Raw genomic sequence first — 22,166 nt, 5'->3', positions numbered from 1 at the left:
AAATTAATTTCCTATGTTCTCTTTCCTTTTTAAATGCAGTTACTAGAAAACTTAAAATTGTCTATGTGGCTCATATTATATTTCTATTGGATGGCACTGATGAAGACAGTAAGATACTCCAAACATGTGAAATAGAAGGGGAGAGTCTAGCTCTCTACACTAGAAAACCAGCCTGGATAAAGAGATGACACTAGCAACCAACGTCACGAAACAATTTGTGTACTAACTGCTCAGTGAGAAACTAATTTATCCTGTAACTCTCAATCACAATTTAAAGAAAAAAGATGACACTATACCCATCCTATAAAATTATTTAGCAAGAAGCTAAGATATAAGACAGAAGGTAAACTTTCACACTTTTTACCAAGTGAAATTAAAATACAACTAGCATGTCTGAACGGAACCTGCGTTTCTTTGCCTTTAAGTGTCTAGAAAGTATTGAGAGACTAGTTACTCATTTCCTCTCCCAAAATGGTTCTTTTAAATCATTTAACTCATTTAATAATTTTAACTTCCTTAACTAAAAGCAAGTTATAACGAAGACATGAATAAACTGACTTTAAGAATTCCTCAATTAGTCAACTCTTTAATCAGTCAATAAATTCCATGTACTAACCAACCACTTCCAACTTACCACTGAGTCAACAGTATAAAAGATGACTAATTAAAAACGAAGACTGGTATGTGGCCTCAAACACACCTTACAACCCTTCTTAAAATCTTCCATGCAAAGTTTTAACAAACGGCTTAACTACACGTCTGTCTGAATCTAGGACAAAGGTAGAGATTGGGTGGGGCATTCCATTTCTACACAGAGAGGACCACGGAGATTTAGTTCTGGTTTTATCCCAAATAATTCTTAAGCCCACATCAACAAGTTCTGATTAGGTTTCAGCATAAGTGGTCCCGTGTTTTAACTCCCTTAGTATTATTTTTTAACTATTCTTTTGGTCAAAATCTAAATCATAACCTTGGATAAGGATCTAGAAGAGAACTGAAGATTAGGCAAAGAAGCATAATAAATAGCAAGACTGGTAAAGCAGAGGGTCAGTGGAAAGGAGGAAGACCCTCAGCAAGATGGACTGGCACTGTGGCTGCAACAACGGGCTCAAGCACAACAACCATTGTGAGGACGGTCAAGGACTGGGCAGCGTTTCGTTCTGTCGTACATACAGGGTCGCTATGAGTCGGAACAGGCTCGATGGCACCTAACAACAACATGTTTTTCAGCGATATCCAAGAGAAGTAACTTTTTTTAGAAATACATGGAGCAATTTATTTTCTAATACTTCACCCTTAACTCATTAAATTATTCCAACTCATTACAATGCTGAAAATGTCAGCCTGAGCACTTTTCAACACTCTCAACTTTAAAGGGAAAAAATGAAAACCTAATCACTCATACAGACAAGAGAAAAGGAACTATCTCACCTTTATAGTCTCAAAATGTGCTTCCCTAATTGGACTGGACTATGGGATAGAAAATGATACTGGGGAAAAACGGGCTTCTTAGATCAAGTAAACACATGAGACTATGTTGGTATCTCCTGTCTATAGGGGAGATGAGAGGGCAGAGAGGGTTAGAAGCTGCCCGAATGGACACGAAAAGAGAGTGCGGAGGGAAGGAGTGCGCTGTGTCATTAGGGGGAGAGCAATTAGGAGTACAGAGCAAGATGTTTATAAATTTTTGTATGAGAGTCCGACTCGGTTTGTAAACGTCCACTTGAAGCACAATAAACATTTTGTTTTTTAAACGTGCTTCCCTATAACCAGCTTTCCCACTCGTACAAAAAGAGCTATCTCTAGCAGAGCCATGTCAGAGATTACTTGTATTACGACTAGAAAACAGTCACGCAAATGTCCAAAGTTTCCAACTTTTATTTTCTATTCTAGGAGCTTCTCTTTCACATCCTCTCTGAAAAATTCACACAGGAAATCTTGAGCACCTCACATTTATTTTATTTTACCACATGCCTGGAAATACAATGGGCATTTTGGATTTAGAAAAAAAAAAGGCAAAATGGTTGTCCTTGAGAAGTCTCCAATCTCCTGGGGGAAAAAAAACACACTTAAAGTAACTGCTAGTAAATCAAGGTACAAGAGTGGAAAGGAATATTCTCATATATTGCTATTGGCAAAGTAAAATGATTTAAAAAAAAAAAACAAGTCCCTGTATTTGACACAGAATGCCGTTATCTGGGAATTTATCCTACAGAGATATTCTAGGATGAGGATTTTGTATAGAAATGTTCATCATACAGCTCACTGTTTATAACAGTAAAAAATTAAAACAACCTCTACATCCAAAAGTGCAAATTATTACCAGGAACTGCCATTACCAAGCTAGCTGTCATCAAGGACTCTGATTCATGGCAACCTCACTTTAAAAAAAAAACCCATTGCTGTTGAGTCAATTCCAACTCACAGCAACCCTATAGGACACAGTAGTGCCCCAAAGCGTTTCCAAGGAGTGGCTGCTGGATTCGAACTGCCTATTCTTTTGGTTAGCAGCCGCAGCTCTTAACCAGTACACCACCAGCGTTTCCAACCTAACTTTAGGCAGCCATTAGAAATAAGTAGTAGACAAACATTTAACACAGAAAAATAGTCACCCTATAGTAAGCTAAAGCATATTATGAAACATGTACACCATGACAACAAGGATATATAAAAAGCACATTTATATATGGAAAAAAGAAATATGTACACTGATATTATACTATACACATATAATAATATACTACTATTACTAGTGTAATGGTTAAACGTGTGGCTGCTAACGGAAAAGTTGGTGTTTTGAACCACCAGCAGCTTCACAGGAGAAAAGACCTGGCAATCTGCTCCCATAAAGATTTACAGCCTAGGAAACCCTCTGTCATACAGGATCGCTATGACTTGAAAATGACTTGATGGCACACAACAACATACTATAAGATACATGCTAACACATACATTGTAGGGTAATGGACCTAGTGTTACCCAAAGTAAGGTGGCCTTACTAGGAACGAGGGCTATCACTGCTGATATGTCAGATGGGTCTTGGTTGAAAGCAGAGAATACCGGGAAGATGTTTACCTGTGTTTTATTGACTATGCAAAGGCATTCAACTGTGTGGATCATAACAAATTTCAGATAACGTTAAGAAGAATGGGAATTCCAGAACACTTAATTGTGCTCATGTGGAACTTGTACATAGACCAAAAGGCAGTCGTTTGAACAGAACAAGGGGATACTGCATGGTTTAAAATCAGGAAAGATGTGCATCAGGGCTGCATCCTTTCACCCCACCTATTCAATCTGTATGCTCAACAGATAATCCAAGGAGCTGGGCTATATGAAGAACGACAAATCATCAGGATTGGAGAAAGACTCGTTAACAACCTTCAATATGCAGATGACACAATTTGCCTGCTGAAAGGGAAGAGGACTTGATGTACTTACTGATAAGGACCAAAGACTAGCCTTCAGTATGGATTACACCTCAGTATAAAGAAAACGAAAATCCTCACAACTGGACGAAGAGGCAACATCAAGATACATGGAGAAAGGCTGACGATATCAAGGATTTCATTTTACTTGGATCCACAATCAACGCTCATGAAAGCAGCAGTCAGGAAATCAAGCGACATACTGCACTGAGCAAATCAGCTGCAAAAGACCTCTTTAAAGTTGTCAAAAACAAATATGTCACTTTGAAGACTAAGGTGTGCCTGCCCCAAGCCATGGTGTTTTCAATCGCCTCACGTGCATGTAAAAGCGGACAATGAATAAGGAAGACCAAAGAAGAATTGATGCCTTTGAATTTTGGTGTTGGCAAAGAATACGGAATATACCATGGAATGCCTGAAGAATGAACAAGTCTGTCTTGGAAGAAATACAGCTAGAGTGCTCCTTGGAAGTGAGGATGGTGAGACTTCATCTCATGTACTCTGTAAACGTTATCTGGAGATAGACATCATGCTTGGTAAAGGGTCAGAGAAAAAGAGGAAGACCCTCCATGAGATGGACTGACACAGTGGCTGCAACAATGGGCTCAAGCATAACAACAACTGAGGATGGCACAAGACTGGACAGTATTCTGCTCTGTTGTACGTAAGGCTGCTCTGAGTCAGAACCAACTTGACAGCACCTAACAAGAAGAACAAGGTGACCTTTATCCTTGGCTCCAGAGAAATAACCATTGCAATAACTGAGGTGCCTTGGTCTAGGATTTCCAGGCCACACCTGAGAATTTGTGCTGGCCAGACCAGAAAACACTCACCTAGAAGGCCGATATCAACTAGCCTCAGGAGGCATAATTTAGCCTACAAACAGGACTGGCCAATAAAAGCCTTGACTCCAGAGGCTAGGGGTTTCCTGGCTGTCAAAACATCTGCTCTCAGAAGGCTAGTGCATCCCTTGTGGCATGGAAGTTCTGGGCTGGGAACCCTCCCAGAACCTCACCTTGCATGTCTCTTTGTTTGCATATTGTTGGGCTGTGATATGGTATACTCTCTGTGGGATTCCTCAAGTCCTTCCCGCGAATCACTGAACCCAAAGGGCAGTACAATCCAGCAGAGCAGGAAGTTACAGTGTCCTGTGGACTCCCCAGCTGGCAGCTGGCATCCTGAAGGGCAGTGGAAAACCAACTCCAAGTTTGTGGCCAATAGAGCAGAAGGTTGGGGTAACATGTGGACTCCCCAAACCTGCGGCTGGCATCTGCTTATTTGGCAGTCTGAAGGACAGTGTCCTTTTAACTTGTAAGCTCCGAGCTTGGGTCAGAGAGACAGTGCCACGAGGGTTGCTGGCTACGAGGATGAGAAGTGGAAAGGTGTGGTGGACTGGTCAACCCTCATCTTCTGGGGACCGGATTCCTGCTGGTCCTTACCACAAAACTGGCAGAGAAGGTGGGAGTGCCTCTCACTTCACACATATGCTACTGTTAACATCAACTATCTCTAAATTACAGCATTATATAAATATCCATTTTCTTCTTACGTTTCTCTATTTCCTGGATTTTATATAATGATTATGGATTACCGGATAAGGATGTAAAAAAATACGCAGCCAAGTGGTTCAAACTACAAGAAGTGATGATGATGATAACTATAATAACTAATATTTAATTAACATCTAGAATGTGCTAGGCATTGTTCTACATGCTTTACATTAATTCACTTAATCCTAACAAACGGAATTATTATTCTCCCCATTTTAGAGACACTGAGGCACAGAGAAAAAGTAACTTTACCAAGATGACACAGCTAACAAGTGGCATAGCCAGGATACAAACCCTGGCAACCAGACCCTTATATGCACACACTTGATCTCATGTGCAACCATTGACAGGTGAGAGAGAACCCTGTCCAAGGCACGAGAATTTTGCTAAAGATCCAAGTTGCAGCCGGGAGCTATGAATATGCCTAGCTAACCATTCAGCATCCACATCACAGCAAGCTTGCTTTCTGCTATTCGGCATCATGTACACCATTCTCAGAACGTGATGCAAACTTGACTTTTTGTAAAAATTTACTGAGACTATGCCAACTGCTATTAACGGTGACAAAAGTAAAAATGTCTAGGAAACTAATAATTCTTAACCATAAGATAGAAATTTGTTAAACAGAAAAATAAGCAAAACATCAAAGTTGGCAAAGACGTAAATCTGACATGAACAAGTTCACCATTGATTCCGGTAAAAAAAAAAAAAAAAATCTTTAAAGTGCCACCAAATTAGTCTTAAAGTATAAACATCAAAACACTTCATCTTAAGCAATCTCACGGTCAGGCGAATCAATTGTATTCTTTCAGTCTTAAGCACAAATAACTGTAGCGTCATCTTCCCCACATAAATCTACCTCTTCTGGGTTATCTTCAGTCATTTAATATAAATAAATCACTTTGTAACTGTAAGCAATTTATGCAATGAGTATAACATGAAAAATAATGTGCTCAGTGTTTCAATTTCAAAACCTGAAATTACTTGCTTCTCAAGGAAGGGTCAGCAAGCCACACAACACACAGTGTAGTGAAAAACGCACCTAAATGAAGTCCAAAGATCTAGATCCTGGCCCTAGCTCAGCTACTACCAGTCTCACTCAGTGGCTGTACAGCCCCACTTCGTGTCTTTAGTTCTGGCATGGAGACTCCCATATCTCTGCTACCCCCAACGACCAGCTGAACCTACAACTTCTGGAGATGGGACATCAGTATTTTTTTTAAAGCTTCAACAGCGGTTCATGCAGGCAATTAATACTGAGAACTAACTGCTAGGCTGTGTTTCCTTATTTGTAAAACAAGGTCTGTGATTACTCATAACACTGTTCGAGAAGAAAATAAGATGACATCTGAAAGTCATTTAGAAAGTGTCATACAATAACAAATAACAGGTATCCTAACTGGTAACTGAAAGCAGAGAGACCAGATGGAAACTCTGGATAACTACAAAGGACAGGACTAGGCCACCAGGAGGAAGCTCTTCTCAACCACCTGATAATACTGTATATATGATCTATGACAAGTTCAGTCCTCATGATTCCAGGCAAGGTAGCGTTTCTAAATACAGTCAAAAGCACACAACATCCGTTCAGGCAATGTCGATGACCCCATAAGGTTATAATGGAGTTCAAAATCCCGATGGGAAAACGGGACATAGCTGATTTAGGCAGGCTGCCCTCGACAATCACGACGATCCTCAAAAACAAAGAAAAAATTCTCCAAGCTGTTAAAGGATCATCTCCACTGAAAGCTACAAGGCTAACAAAAATGTGGGAGGAACCCACTATCAGACAGGAGAAATCACTAAGAATGTGGACTGAGGACCAAACACAAAAGAGAATCCCTCTCAGCACGCTGACAACCACTTAGACGCAAAGCTTATTCAAGATGCTTGAAACAAAAGCAGGACCACAGGACAAGACCAAATTCAGCGCTAGCTCTGGGTGGCTCAAGCACGTCCAACGTTTCTCGCTGCGTAACGTCCAAGTGAGTGGTGACTCTGCGAGGCCTGATGGGAAGGCAGTAGAAGAATGTGCTGAAATCTTAGATAAACTACCTGGAAAAGCAGGTTATCTGCCCCGTGGAATTTTGAATATGAACACCTTCTTGTTCTGGACGCGAATGCCTGACAGGACCTTCCTACTGTGTTTGCACAACACCCAAATCACCTCCCCTCATATTTCACAACACACATCGCGGACATTATACGACACACGGCCGTATTTCACAAGGCACATCGCGGACGTTAGACGATGCACGGCTGTATTTCACAGAACATATCGTGGACATCAAATGATGCATGGCCGTATAATATTCTTAACAGTAGTCATACAGAACTATGGTTCTTTTATCAGTAAACAAATCACCTCCCCTCGTATTTCACAGAACATATCGTGGACGTTAGACGACGCATGGCCATATAATATTCTTAACAGTAGTCATACAGAATTATGGTGCTTTTATCAGTAAACGTTTCAAGGTAAGTACTAAATGTAATCACCTAGACCCATGTTAAGGAGCCCTGGTGGCACAAGAGTTAAGAGCTGGGCTGGCTAACCAAAAGCTGGTGGTTCAAAACCACCCAGTGGCTTAGCGGGAGCAAGATCTAGCAATCTGCTTCCATAAAGGTTATATCCTAGAAAAACCATACAGGACCGGGTTTTCTAGGCTGTAATCTGTCATACGGTGTCACGACAAGTCAGAATCCACTGAACAGCACCTAACGATAACAACAAACGTGTTAAAAGTGAGGATGATAAGACATCGTCTTGCTTGCTTTGGACACATCACAAGGAGGGACCAGTCCCTGGAGAAGAACATCACGCTTGGTAAGGTAGACAGTCAGCGAAAGAGGGAGACCCTCAATGAGATGGGTAAACACAGTGGCTGCAACAACGGGCTCAAAGCAGAACCAGGCAACATTTAGTTCTGTTACACATAACGTCTGCTCTGAGTCACAGCCGACTCAACAGCACCTAACAACAAGACATACATAGTCCTAAGCAGGTTCATGTTTCGTAAGATCTTACACCAAACTAAAATCAAACACACTGCCATCTAGTCAATTCTGACTCATAGTGACCCTATGGAACACAGCAGAACTGCCCCATAGGGTTTCAGGGCTTTAATCTTTATGGAAGCAGACTGCCACATCTTTCTTCCGAGGAATGGCTGGTGGGTTCCAACTGCCAACCTTTTGTTCAGCAGCTGAGTGCCTAACCACTGTGCCACCAGGGCTCCTGTATAAGATCTTACCCGACATAATTAGAAATGGGGGGAAAAAAACTACATTCTTATCAAACTGCATATTTTTACATATTTTACATATTTTTAAAGAAACAAAAGAGATTCAAATAAGATAGGTAGCAAAAAAAATTTTAATAGTAAAAATGAAAAGGTTACCTGATTTGTATGTGCACGCTTCCTTTTTAAAAATTTTTCCATCTTAAAACCTAAATTACCGTTCAAAGTTTAACAATAAATGCAAACAGCACAATACTTCTTTAAAATTAATTTATAAAACGCCTTTCATAATCAGAACAACTCAGCAGGGAATATCTGATTTTCTACAGCTAATTAAGATGTGTACGCATTAAAATAACTGATAGTAGCTATAAAGTTCAGTTCTTCTTCACCTTTAGAAAATCTCAGGGTAGTTTAAAACGGCAGTAAATAAGAAAATACCTATACCACAACGTTCTGTTACAAACAATTCTGTCTGAACTAAACCCTGGAAAAAAGTACCTTGACACTTAACTACAGAAAACTAATTTAAAACTTAAGGTATCCATATTTATAATTTCACTATGCTTCTTGGCAGGCTCTCATCTTTCAAAATTTTGTGAAAATGAAATATGTAAAGCCTAGAACGCATTTCAGGTGGCACAGAGGTTAAGAGCTCGCCTGCTAACCAACCGGAAGTTCAAATCCACCAGCCGCTCTTTGGAAACCCTATGGGGCAGTTCTGCTCTGTCCTATAGGGTCGCTATGAGTCAGAATCAACTTGACAGCAAACCAAACTCAACAGTTTGGTTTGTTTTTGGGTGGCGCAGTGGTTAAAGTGCTAACCAAAGGGTCAGTGGTTCAAACCCACCAGCCACTCTGTTGGGGAAAGATGTGGCAGTCTGCTTCCGTAAAGATCTACTGCCTAGAAAACCCTACAGGGCGGTTCTACTCTTTCTCATAGGGCCACTAGGCATTAGAATCAACTCAGGGCAGTGGGTGTGGTTTGGGTTAGAAAGCATTTCGAAAAATGCAAGGTCCTTCCCCCTCACTCCCTATTTTTCTTTAAAAATATTGGTGAAATGCTACACTGTAGTCCACATCCAAAACCAAGTCTTCAGAGAACAGGCCTATTTCTTCACACAACAGATCAAAACAAAGTCTGGAAGTACAAATTAAATCCATGCCCTACAGAGTTCCTTTTTCAGGGTAACTTCCCAAAAATCACAATGACTGGATAACCTATGAGGTCTTTGATGTGTTGTTTTCTCACCGTAATTTTACTTTTATTCTCTGTTAGGTAATCAGGAGTTTTAAGCCTGACTTATAACTCAGTTTAAAAGACTGTTAACCTAATTTGCCTCCATTTTAAATTTATGAGATATTTATTCTTTTAAAATAGAAAATAAGTCACAGTTAATTTTTTCTTTAAAAGGAAATGTACTTGCTATCAACTACAAATTCAAGCTTATTCGATCGATTTGCTGTTAGGTGCCTCAGGGTCGGTTCCAACTCACAGCGACCCTGTGTACAACAGAGGGAGACACTGCCCAGTCCTGCCCCGTCCTCACAGTCATTGCTACGCTTGAGCCCGTTCTTGCAGCCACTGTGTCAGTTCATCTTGTAGAGGGCCTTCCTCTTTTTCGCTGACCCTCTACTTCACCGAGCATGATGTCCTTGTCCAGGGACAGGTCCCTTCTGACAACATAGTCAAAGTACGTGAGGCAAGGTCTCACCATTCTTGCTTCCAGGATTTAATTGATAAAAAATACTTATTACTACGTGCTAGATGCCTGTGATACGTCAGTGAACATAAATTCTCTTCCAGTGCAGATTTAAATAAATCTTCAACTATTTAATACAGTTGCTGTGTAAAAACTTCAACAGCAACCTTTGGAAAACTAAATATGACAAGTATTTTTTAACATTCAACTTTTCTTTAAAACAATACCTCTTCAAAAAGTCTTACATTGAAGTTGTCAGGTTATAACCTTAATGTGGACCAACTGAGGTTCAAATTTACTACAGGAAATAAACAAAACTCAACGGTTTAAAGAGAATAAAATGCCACAACAAACGTCAAGAAAAAGTAAAACCCGCTACAAACTAAAGCATATTATCAAAACCCAGTAAGAAGGTTGTACTGTTAAAGGACAAAGTTGGTACAACAGATGAGAAGACCTTACAGAAACAGTGTGTTTTTCTCTGCTTTTAAAACTGATTGGGTGATCTTACCTAGCAGGTTCTGTTACCTAAGAGCTTGGTATTACTTGTCTCAAATCTCAGATAAGGAAACTAAAATTCAGAGTGGTAAAGTAGCAGATAAAAAGGGAAGATTTAAATATGGAACTGACCGCAACCACATCAGCCTGCAGCTCCCAAGAAAAGTTAGATTTCTAATGTAAAGTGCTGCCCTAAGAATAACAAAAACTAGAAATGGCAAAATGCGATGAAAGAGAGAAAACCCCAGAAAGCTGGCACTAAAAGGCCTGCTGGCACTGCAAGACTGAAAAGACAATACACCGACAAAATAGTATGCTACATAAGGTGACAACCCACCGAGTATGCCCCCTGAAACCATCTATTTCATAAATCCCAGACACGGGTTAACATCAACTCTTTAAACATTAAATGTTAGCATCTCCGGTCTGAGGAAGAAAAGGCAGAGAAAGGAGTGATGTGGGCGGGGGTTGGCCCATCCCATTTCTGCTCGGCTTTGTCTAACCCGCTGCTGAGAACTCTGACCGACCGACCCACACCTGGAAGCGGGACCTGAGAGAATTCCTTAGAAAGGGCTACGGATGAGGCAGGTGCCGAGAGATCGACCCCCGCTCCCGACAGAACAAATGGTTGGTGAAATGATGTCCCCAGCAGCTTTACGCCCACTACTTCCCCAGAGGAGCCAGGGCAAAGACTGGGTTTGCAGCACACCGGCTCCTCCCCGCCCGGGGACGCCCCGACGCCCCGCTCCACACCCCCGGCCCCAGGAGGCCGGGCCCCGACGCCCACCGTGTCCCCGCCGCCCCCGGCCCTCGGGAAGGCCCCCGACGCCCCGCTCCACACCCCTAACCCCAGGAGGCTGGGCCCCGATGCTCACCGGGTCCCCGCCGCCCCCGGCCCTCGGGAAGGCGCCCGACGCCCCGCTCCACACCCCTAACCCCAGGAGGCCGGGCCCCGACGCCCACCGGGTCCCCGCCGCCCCCGGCCCTCGGGAAGGCTCCCGGCGGCCCCGCACGCGCCCCGCCGCCCTCGGCGCTCACCTCCAGGCGCAGGGAGGCCCCGCAGCCTCGCAGGAACTCGCGGATGTTGCTGAGACACTCGCCCTCGCTCCGGGGCTCCGGGTAGACCTGGAACACAGAGCACAAGCGCTGAGCCAGGCCGCGGACGCCCGCGCCCCCGGCCCCGCAGCCCCCTTCCCCGGCCGCCGCGGCGCGGGAGGAGAGCCACCGCTCCTCACCTTCCCTTCTCCTCGGCTGCACCAATCCCTCTGCCCTTCCCTCACCAGGAAGTGGGCCTGGCGCCGGAAGTGACGCACTCAGGCCGCGCCACGCCCGGCCCGCGACCCTTGCTCGGCGCGCGACCTCGCTCTGGCGCGTGGCTCCCGGGGCGCAGCGCTGCCTGGGCGGCCCCGAGGGGCGCGAGCAGCTCCGTAGGGGGCCGGGGGAGCACGCCCGGGGAAGGACGCGGTGTTTCTCCTGTTGTCCTCGCCCAGCCCGGCTGGGGCATGTTGTTAGGTGCCGTCCAGGCGGTTCCGACTCAGCGACCCTATAAGTACAACAACGAAGCGCTGCCTGGTCCTACGCCAGCCTCGCCGTCATTGCTTCAGCCCGTTGTCGCAGCCTCCGTGTCAGTCCATCTCGTGGAGGGTCTGCCGTTTTCACTGCTTCTCTACCAAGCATGATGTCCTTCTCCAGGGACTGATCCCTCCTGATAACGTGTCCAAAGTAAATGAGAGAAGTCTCACCATCCTTGCTCGTAAGGAGCATTCTGGCTGTACTTCTTCCAAAACAAAATTTGTTCATTTTTCTGGCAGCGCAATGGTATAGTCAATACTCTCCTCCAACACCATAATTCAAATGCAGCAATTCTTCTTTGGTTTTTCTTACTCATGGTCCAGCTTTCACATGCACAGGAGGCAATTGGAAACACCAAGGCTTGGGTCAGGGGCACCTTAGTCCTCAAGGTGACGTCTTTGCTTTTGGACACTTTAAAGAGGTCTTCTGCAGCAGATTTGCCCAATGCAGTGAGTCAGGGTTAGGGACAATTATTCCAGTGCTATGGTTGGAAATACTTAGCAACATAAACTGCACGTTGTGACTAACGTGCAACGTTTTCTGCAATACAGGCACAATGTGCTTCATGAATGATTGACCAAATCAGCCAATAAGTCAGCTGGGGAGAAATGTTGGTTTATGGAGCCTCCTGAGAGGCAAGAGCTGAGAAGATGGGGCGCTGTAGACTGCCTAGTGCATTTATGGGGTTCCTTCCAAGTCTGGCATTGTGAGGGCCACAGGCTACACGTGGCAAGAAACTAAGAAAATCAGGCCAGTACCAAATTATGAAGAGTAATGGAGGGAGAAACCTGAGACAAAGGCTAATTTTTTATCTAAGGAGGATTTCAACTGGTTATGAAGAAAATTTACATTCTGAACTGCATACGAAAATATTAAGTGCTGGCAGTTACACTGAAGCACAGTCCAGAACTCCAGCATTTGAGGACATTCGAGGCATTTTTGTCCAGTCCTCTAGGGGGACATCACGGTATTCCATCAGGCCGTTCTCAGGAAGGCTGCGGTTTCATTGCTCAATGTTCCAGTCTTTTAAAATACAAATCAAAACCAGGTGTCAAGGGAGGCGAAGAGGGACCAGATGGGGCATCATTTTTTTTTCCTACAGTTGAAAGATTCTTATGAGAAATTGCTGACATGTATCTCTCCAAATCTAACAGTTTCGTTTTTTCAATGCAACAGCAAAACCAGAGTTGCCTAATCCAATTATTCTTTGCACTTTTTTGCTTCTCTTCTCCCTGAAAGAATTCCGAAAAATTATGTACCACTCACACATATGTATTTAACATCAAAATTGTCTCCTCATAATTTTAAATAGTTGCAAAGGATGTTATTTCTAATGTACTAATACTGGCATTTTAAAATCATACTGTTATGTCCTTTTTAAAAAATATATATTCAGCTCTTCTGGGGATGATGCCTCTTGTTGCTGTTAGGTGCTGTTGCGTCGGTTCCGACTCATAGAGACCCGATGTACAACAGAACAAAACACTGCTGGATCCTCCCAGGCCTGCTCCACCTTCACAATCATGGCTACGTTGATGCCATTGTCGGGGCCACTGTGTCAGTCCATCTCGTTGAGGGTCTTCCTTTTTTTGGATGACCCCTTTGCTTTACCAAGTATGATGTCCTTCTCCAGGGACTGGTCCTTCCTGATAACATGTCCAAAGTAGGTGAGACAACGTCTCGTCATCCTCACTTCTAAGGAGCATTCTGGTTGTGCTTCTTCCAAGACAGATTTGTTCATTCTTAAGACAGATTTGTTTGTCCTTGTGGCAGTCCATGGTATAGTCAACGTTCTTCACTAGCACCATAATTCAAAGGTGTGAGTTCTTCTTGGGTCTTCCTTAGTCATTGTCCACCATTCACATGCATATGAGATGACTGAAAATACCATGGTGGGGTTTTTTGGGTTTGGGTCAGGCACACTTCAGTCTTCAAAGTGACGTCTTTGCTTTTTGACACTTTAAAAAGGTCTTTTGCAGCAGATTTGCCCAATGCTATACGTCCTTTGACTTCTGGACTGCTGCTTCCATGGGCGTTGATTGTGGATCCAAGTTTTTGAATGCCTCAAAACCCAGTGCCGTCGAGTCTATTCTGACTCATAGCAACGCTATAGGACAGAGTAGAACTGCCCAATATGGTTTCCAAGGACCAGCTGGTGGAGTCTAACTGCCGACCTTTTGGTTAGCAGCCATAGCTCTTAACCACTATGCCACCAGGGTTTGGCACTCAAAATGGTCTACCGTTCGAGGTAATGTCCTAGACTGTCCTACAATACACCCTCCAATAAAACTAAGACTATTTTGAACCCCTGGTAACAGAATTGTTTGCTGTATAACAAAAAGGCTGGAAAGGCACCCAAATCTGCGTGCGGCACATGCCCATGTTGACCCTGAGGGTTTTGTGCTATGAGCCCTTAACTTCTGATGAGGACACCCAAAGCACACAGTCACACATGTGTCAGCAGGGCCTACAGTGTTCCAAGTGTGACAGAGAACACCCAAAGCACACAATCACGTGTCAGCAGGGCCTACAGTGTTCCATGTGTGACAGAGGACACCCAAAGCACACAAACACCCACGTGTCAGCAGGGCCTACAGTGTTCCATGTGTGACAGAGGACACCCAAAGCACACAATCACATGTCAGCAGGGCCTACAGTGTTCCATGTGTGACCGAGGACACCCAAAGCACACAATCACATGTCAACAGGGCCTACAGTGTTCCACGTGTGACACAGGACACACAAACGTGTGAGTAGGGCCTACAGTGTTCCACGTGTGACAGAGGACACCCAAAGCACACACACACACACCTGTCAGCAGGGCCTACGGTGTTCCATGTGTAACAGAGGACACCCAAAGCACACAAACACATGTCAGCAGGGCCTACAGTGTTCCACGTGTGACAGAGGACACCCAAAGCACACACACACCTGTCAGCAGGGCCTACGGTGTTCCATGTATGAGTAACAGAGGACACCCAAAGCACACAAACACACACGTGTCAGCAGGGCCTACAGTGTTCCTTGTGTGACAGAGGGCACTCAAAGCACACAAACGCACACATGTCAGCAGGGCCTATGGTATTCCATGTGTGACAGATGGCACCCAAAGCACACACACACGTGTCAGCAGGGCCTACAGTGTTCCATGTGTGACAAAGGACACCCAAAGTGCGCACACACACACACGTCAGTAGGGCCTACAGTGTTCCATGTGTGACAGAGGACACCCAAAGCACACACACACACGTGTCAGCAGGGCCTACAGTGTTCCCATGTGTGACAGAGGACACCCAAAGCACACAAACACACACCTGTCAGCAGGGCCTATGGCGTTCCATGTATGAGTAACAGAGGACACCCAAAGCACGCAAACACACGTGTCGGCAGGGCCTACAGTGTTCCATGTGTGACAGAGGACACCCAAAGCACACAAACTCACACCTGTCAGCAGGGCCTACGGCGTTCCATATGTGACAGAGGACACTCAAAGCACACAAACTCACACCTGTCAGCAGGGCCTACGGTGTTCCATGTATGAGTAACAGAGGACACCCAAAGCACACACACACCTGTCAGCAGGGCCTACGGCGTTCCATGTGTGACAGAGGACACCCAAAGCACACAAATACACACGTGTGAGCAGGGCCTACGGTGTTCCATGTGTGACAGAGGTGTCCGTGACAGGATCAGGTATGATTTCCTCCTTCACCAGAAAATGGTTGGGAAAGTGTGAAGGCACAAGCACAGAGTCAGAAAGTGAAATAAAAAATAAAGCTTTTTGGAATAATAAATCAAAAGAAAAAAACACAAAAATGAAAAAGCAAAGAAATGTGTGCACGTGTGTGTGTATCTCCAAGGAATCTAAATACCACAGACATTTAATACTCATCTTCCATCTCAAAAATTTATTCTTTAAAAGTCAAAAAAACAAGAACCAAACCCATTGCTGTCGAGTCGATTCTGACTCAAAGCGATCCTATAGCAGAGTGTAGAGCTGCCCCACAGGGCTTCCAAGGAACGCCTGGTGGATTCGAACTGCCGATCTTTTGGTTAGTAGCCAACCTCTTAAACACTGCATCACCAGGGCTCCACTAACATCAAAATTTTATATTTATTCTTTTCTCTTATAACTTGTTTCCACTCCACTTATCCCCACATAATGGTATCCTAATGTAATATATTTTTATGATAGAAAGCCTCACTGATCACACTATTTTGCAAAAAACCTAAACATACACACTTCAGATTATTAAACTATCTGAGTGTTTTTTTTCCTGAGTTGAATTTATACCAGCATTATGAGTACACAAATGGAAACAATAAATTACAGCTTTTCACGTAAAATAATTATCAAACATAAAAAGTAAAATTTTATCTGGAAATGTATATTTTGATGAGATCTATAGGTCTTTTTTGTAATTAGGCATTTACTCATGGATAACTATCACTTATTGACAGAATGAGATACGGTGCAGTATCAATTCTACTCCTGTCTTGGGCTTTGTTTTGTTTTGCTCTGCAAACACTGAGACACCTCATTCACAAAGATACACGGGAATGGAAGGAGTTCTGTTATGATGTAGCTTAGTCTTTGAAACCTGAGTTATAGCAAAAAATCAGATATGATCATACCTCATCAGTTAACAACTTGATTCAGCTCACCTTCAATCTCTGTGAAAGTTAAAACGTAGTAATAACCCCTCAGTTGTACAATTCCAGCTATCGGGATCATTTGCTTTCTCAACACTATGGATGTTTCTAATTGTCCCTTTGTTTCAGGCCCTGGATGGTTTCCATCTTGAGGCACTGTCCCTTGAGAAGACAGGAAATGGGTGAAAGGTCTGCCTTTCTGGGAAGGGGGAGAAGAGACCTCGTTAAGCAGGGTGTGGGACAGCAGAGATGGCTGAAAGCCTTCCTTGACCTTCCTTCTCAGCGAGTCCATTCTAGGTGAGTAGATACGCAAGCTGAGGATGTAAAAACGGATTCCCTTAAAACTACCCCATACCTGTATATCCCTTGCAAAGTCTTTCTGTAGACATACAGGGAATGTAGCTAGCTCAAAGACCTCTGTACCTAAAACAACATAGCTGTTCGGAAAACTGTAATGCAAGAGTCAAAACTTGATAGTAAGTAGTGTGTCTCTCTAAAAACACGCTGTGTTATCCTGGACAAGTCATTGGACCCCTCTGGGCTACGGTCTTATCTCTGATTTAAGGCACTCAGCCTTTCTTACAGAGCTGTTGGCCTCCCATTATCAAATGAATAATAATTAATTCAACAATATTTACTAGGCCTGACTCCATGGCAGGCCATGTGATAAGCACTGAGGATGCCAAGAAAGGTAAGACAAAGTTCCTGCCCTCAGGAGGGAGGGAAGACTGGCACACAAAAGGGCAAAGCCATAAAGGAGGGAAACAAATTCTGTAGACATTAGACAGGGTCAGACACTTCACCAACACAAAAGGTGACACCTGAGTTGGGCCCAACAGAGTGACAAGACAGATGGAACTGCATATTCAAAGATGTGACATTTTAAAAGTCCACAGTGCTTTCAAGAATGATGACTAAGTTCAACTGAGATCACGGGTGAAATGTCAGTGGAGAAAAATACTATTGAGATATCATGATACAAAAGGAAGATGCTTAAGTCCCCTTTTGCATTCTGCTAAGGATATATGAATGGTCAATGAGCACATGAAAGAAAAAGCATTCAACATCCTTAGGCACCAGAGAAATGCAAATCGAAACCACAGATAACACTTCACACCCACCAGAATGGATAAAATAAAAGTCTGACAGTATCAAGTGTTGACAAGGATGTAAAGCAACTGGAACGCCCTCACATGGCTGGTGGGAGTGTAAAATGGTACATTTGACAAACAAAGTTAAACATACATCAACCCTGAGACCCAGCAATTTCACTCCTAGGTATTTACGTAAGAAAGATGAAAACAGATGCCTGTAAAAAGCCTTGTAGATGCATGATAGTACCAGCTTTATTTATAGTCACTGAAGCCTTCTCAACTCAAGATGGTTTCTCCTTAATGCATGCCCCTGAAGTATTCAAAAAACAATTCGGGTCTCAAACTAGCCAACAATTCTGCCCAACTCACTTCCCAGAAATCCTGTCCCAGATTCTCCACAATAGTGAACCTTCCACTTCTCCATCGAGAATTGTAATCAGGCACAGGTATAGACGGTCCCCAAACCATTGCAATTTTCTTTTAAAATATGGCTTCTATACTTAATATTTGACAAAGGGTGTGACTGATTTGCTAGAAACCAAATCACAAAACAACCTTGTGGTCAGACTTCAGAGGCCTCCAAAGCTGTCCAGTCTCCCCCTTCTCCTCAGCTCGTCTCCACACCCGCTCCTCCAGGCCATGAACAATCACCTCTACCCTCAGAGCAAAGTGCCGACTAAGGCAGCTGCCTTCTCTCAGACTTTGCAAGTGTTTAGAGTTCAAGGCTGCAAGCTGCGTGTGAAGCAAGAACAGGCAGATACCAACAAAGCAAATAATTAAACAGGTTCAGTGTGACCTCAACAATTAAAATCAATAGTAGAAAACTACCACAGCTTATAAAATCCGGGAAATATTTAACTCCACAGTGATCCCAGCTGCTGGAGATTCTGACTGAGGTACATCTGAAGTACAGCCCAGGAGAGAGAAAGAGTGTGCGTGTGTGTGTGTGCGCACGCGTGCACGTGTGTGCGCACGAGTGCCTGGAATTCTCCCATCTGATTCTCGTTTTCGGCCAGGCTTGGGAACCACTGCAACACTACAGCTCAGTATGTCTCAAACAGATGCATCATCAGAGACCCTTGAAGTAACTTACGTTAGTAGGCCCTGCCACAGAGCTTGATTCAGTAGGTCTGGGGTGGAGCTCAAGAACTTGGGTTTCTAACAATGCACTGATGCTGCCGGTGCCAGGGCCTCACTTGGGAAACTCATAACTCCCAATCACAGAAAGAAGTTCTCCCCAGGTCTTTGCCATCAACAGTCTTATTACCCTAGCTGGAGAAGACCACCTCCTTTTCTGAACACCTATGGTTCTGTCTACAGCATGCATGGCTAGATCTGCTTGGGTCCATCTTATCTCCCCCATTAGATATGAGCTCCCCAAGTGCAGGGACCCACAGGCATCTCACAGTGAAATAGTCACTGGATTCACTGGTCATGGAGTAGTGAGAGAACCTAGGTGTGGAGAGGGCCCGAGAGAGCATCTGAGGCAGTTCTGTTCTACTGCAGACAAGGAAACAGAGGACTCAAAGGTAAAATGACCTGTCCAAAACCCCAGCGTATGTGCTGCAAAGTCTCTGACCCTCCGTATCTACCCTTTACCACCCCGCTCTATACTCTGGGAGGCTGACCTCTGAGGGCTGCACCCCCTAGGCTCCTCTGCTCTCCTCTGCAGCGGGTGCTGGAGCTTGTTCACCCCAGCTCACAGGCGCTGACTGTGTGTACCTTTTCCCATCTCTGTATTTAGTGACATCACATTGGTAGCTTGAAACCAGCCATGGTGGGAACATTTACACCACATGTAGAGCAGTGGTTAAGAGCTTAGGCTGCTAACCAAAAGGCTGGCAGTTCGAATCCACCAGCGGCTCCTTGGAAACCCTATGAGGCAGTTCCACTCTGTCCTATAGGGTCGCTATGAGTTGGAATCAACTTGACAGCAACAGGTAATCTGCAAACAGTACAAACCAGGGCCCCCCCAACCCCCACTGCAGAGAGCCAGCTGTTAAACACATACTAACACATCATTAACTATATTCCTCTGCAAAAGACCACGCTGAAGGAGCCCTCTCCCATAGCTACAGCTCTCACCAGGTCCTATAACACTGCTTTCCCCCGCCCCACTTTTCCCTTCAGGCCTAGGAGTAGTAATGGGTTCCCAGGGTGTGTCCACATCTCTTCTGGGATCCCCTGACCCCTTCCCACACCTTACAACTCTTCAACCACCACTTTTTAGTGAGCCATCTGTTTCCTTTTGGGACCCTAACCCAGAGAGTCAGCTGGTGGCTCGGTTAGAGCTAGAACCCAGTGGAATGGCAAGAGACGGGAAACAAGTTAGAGGACAGATGAAATAAACAGAGCACTTCCACAAAACACGACACCATCACACAGCCTTTAAAACAGACGCAGCTCTGTATTACCGATATGTTATAACCTCCAAGTCACATTAAAAAAACAAACCCAGTGCCATCGAGTCAATTCCGACCCATAGCAACCGCATAGGACAGAGTAGAACTGCCCCATAGAGTTTCCAAGGAGTGCCTGGCGGATTCGAACTGCCGACAGCGGGGGTAAAAAGGACTATTCTGAACACTGTGTATAGGATGCTACCTTTTGCAGGTTTAAAAAAAAAAAGCAGGAAGAACATATATGTAGGTATTTAGAAATGCATGTGAAATTGCAAGTGAAAGCTGGGCAATGAATAAGGAAGACCGAAGAAGAACTGACGCCTTTGAGCTGTGGTGTTGGCGAAGAATACTGAATATACCCTGGACTGCCCAAAGAATGAACAAATCTGTCTTGGAAGAAGTACAACCAGAATGCTCCTTAGAAGCAAGGATGGTGAGACCGCATCTTACATACTTTAGACATGTTGTCAGGAGGGATCAGTCCCTAGAGAAGGACATCGTGGTTGGTAGAGGGTCAGCAAAAAAAGAGGAAGACCCTCAACAAGATGATTGACACAGTGGCTGCAACAATGGGCTTAAGTATAACAACGACTGTAAGGATGGCTCAGGACCAGGCAGTGTTTCATTCTGTTGTGCTATGAGTCAGAACCAACTTGACGGCACCTAACAACAGCAGCACTTAGAAATGCATAGAATATTTCTGGAAATATACGCCAGGTATCTTTTTTTTTTTTTTTTTTTTACAATTTAGGTGAAAGTTTACAGAGCAAATTAGTTTCTCATTAAACAGTTAATACACAAATTGTTCTGTGACATTGGTGTCAACCCCACAATGTGTCAACACTCTCCCCTTCACCCCAGTTCCCTGTTTCCATTCGTACAGTTTTCCTGTCCCTTCATTCCTTCTCGTCTTTGCTTTTGGGTTGCTGTGCCCATTCGTCTCATATATATGCTAGAACTATGAAGTATGCCTTCTTTGGCTGAAGGGTGAACCCCGGGTATGACTTCAGTACTGAGTTAAAAGGATGTCTGGGGGCCATACTCCCAGGGTTTCTCCAGTCTCTGTCAGACCAGCAAGCCTGGTTATACCAGATACTATTAAGAGCAGATGCCTCCAGTGAAGAGAAATGGGGCCTGCGGGAGTAGGGGAGAAGGCAAACATTCTTTTCACTGGCTTTTGTTTTGTTTTTTTTGGTATCTTGAATTTTGTACCATGTGCAAGTATTATTAAATAAACACATTTTTGAAAGAAGAACACTTCAAATCTACCACCCCCCATACAAAACACTCCTCAGAGAGCCAGGCTGGTTAGTATGTCGGCGTCTTTTAGGGCAAATCTCTACCATTCCATGACGAGATGCAATGCTATGTCTGAAATCCCAAGGTCACCTTCTGAAAATCTTACTAGCATTTAATGACTCATGTTATTTTTTCATTACATGGTAGCTATTGATACATTCTAATTAGACGGCAGCTATCTCCCGGTCAGGGATTCTGCTTTTCCACAACTCTCTCTGCTCATTCTACAGTCTATGAAACTAAATGGAGTGAAAACGTAGAACAGCTAATCTCACTGGGGTCCTGCTAAAGAGTCTAATGAACAACTCTCGCTCCAAAATTCACTGGAAAACAAATGAAGCAAAGAGCAGAAATTTCAACGATTTGGTTGCTTAAACACCAGGTAAGCAAACTACTCCACGAAAATGTGTAGCCTAGGGCTACAAATAGTTTACTGAAAGAAATTTAAACCCTTTGATAAATGATATTTTTCTCTGGCTTTCCTCCTTCAACATACCCACCTCCTCTAGGGAATGTTATAATCGTCTAGGGAAAAATAAAATGTTTTCCATTAGCATGGAACTGGCCAACTTATAAAAGATAATAATAAACAGGACTGTACAAAATCTCCAGTTCACAAACTAAATTCAGATATCCAATAGGAGCAAAGTATCAAGGGGAGGGTCAACAAGACCACATTGCTTGAGTTAAGTCCTGTATCCCCTGAGGCTTGGTTCCCACAGACT

General features: G+C 43.9%; 1 protein-coding gene across 8 annotated transcripts in view; it reads right to left on the bottom strand.

The window, feature by feature from the left end:
* ARHGEF7 (Rho guanine nucleotide exchange factor 7) overlaps window positions 1-22,166 on the bottom strand; it is a 205,130-nt gene that overhangs the window by 144,834 nt on the left and 38,130 nt on the right. For 6 of the 8 annotated variants that reach the window (XM_049867655.1, XM_049867651.1, XM_049867653.1 and 3 more), the window contains one exon: window positions 11,460-11,546. In XM_049867655.1, the coding sequence (XP_049723612.1) occupies window positions 11,460-11,546 (87 nt within the window). Of the gene's footprint in view, window positions 1-11,459; window positions 11,547-11,656; window positions 11,734-22,166 lie in introns of those variants that run through there. The other 2 variants (XM_049867656.1, XM_049867660.1) reach the window with 2 other exon arrangements.

The sequence above is a fragment of the Elephas maximus genome, chromosome 23, assembly GCF_024166365.1.
Source record: "Elephas maximus indicus isolate mEleMax1 chromosome 23, mEleMax1 primary haplotype, whole genome shotgun sequence".
In the NCBI taxonomy this organism is placed as follows: Eukaryota; Metazoa; Chordata; class Mammalia; order Proboscidea; family Elephantidae; genus Elephas; species Elephas maximus.
Note: the sequence above shows the minus strand (reverse complement) of the source record. Positions and strands in the feature narration are given on the sequence as shown.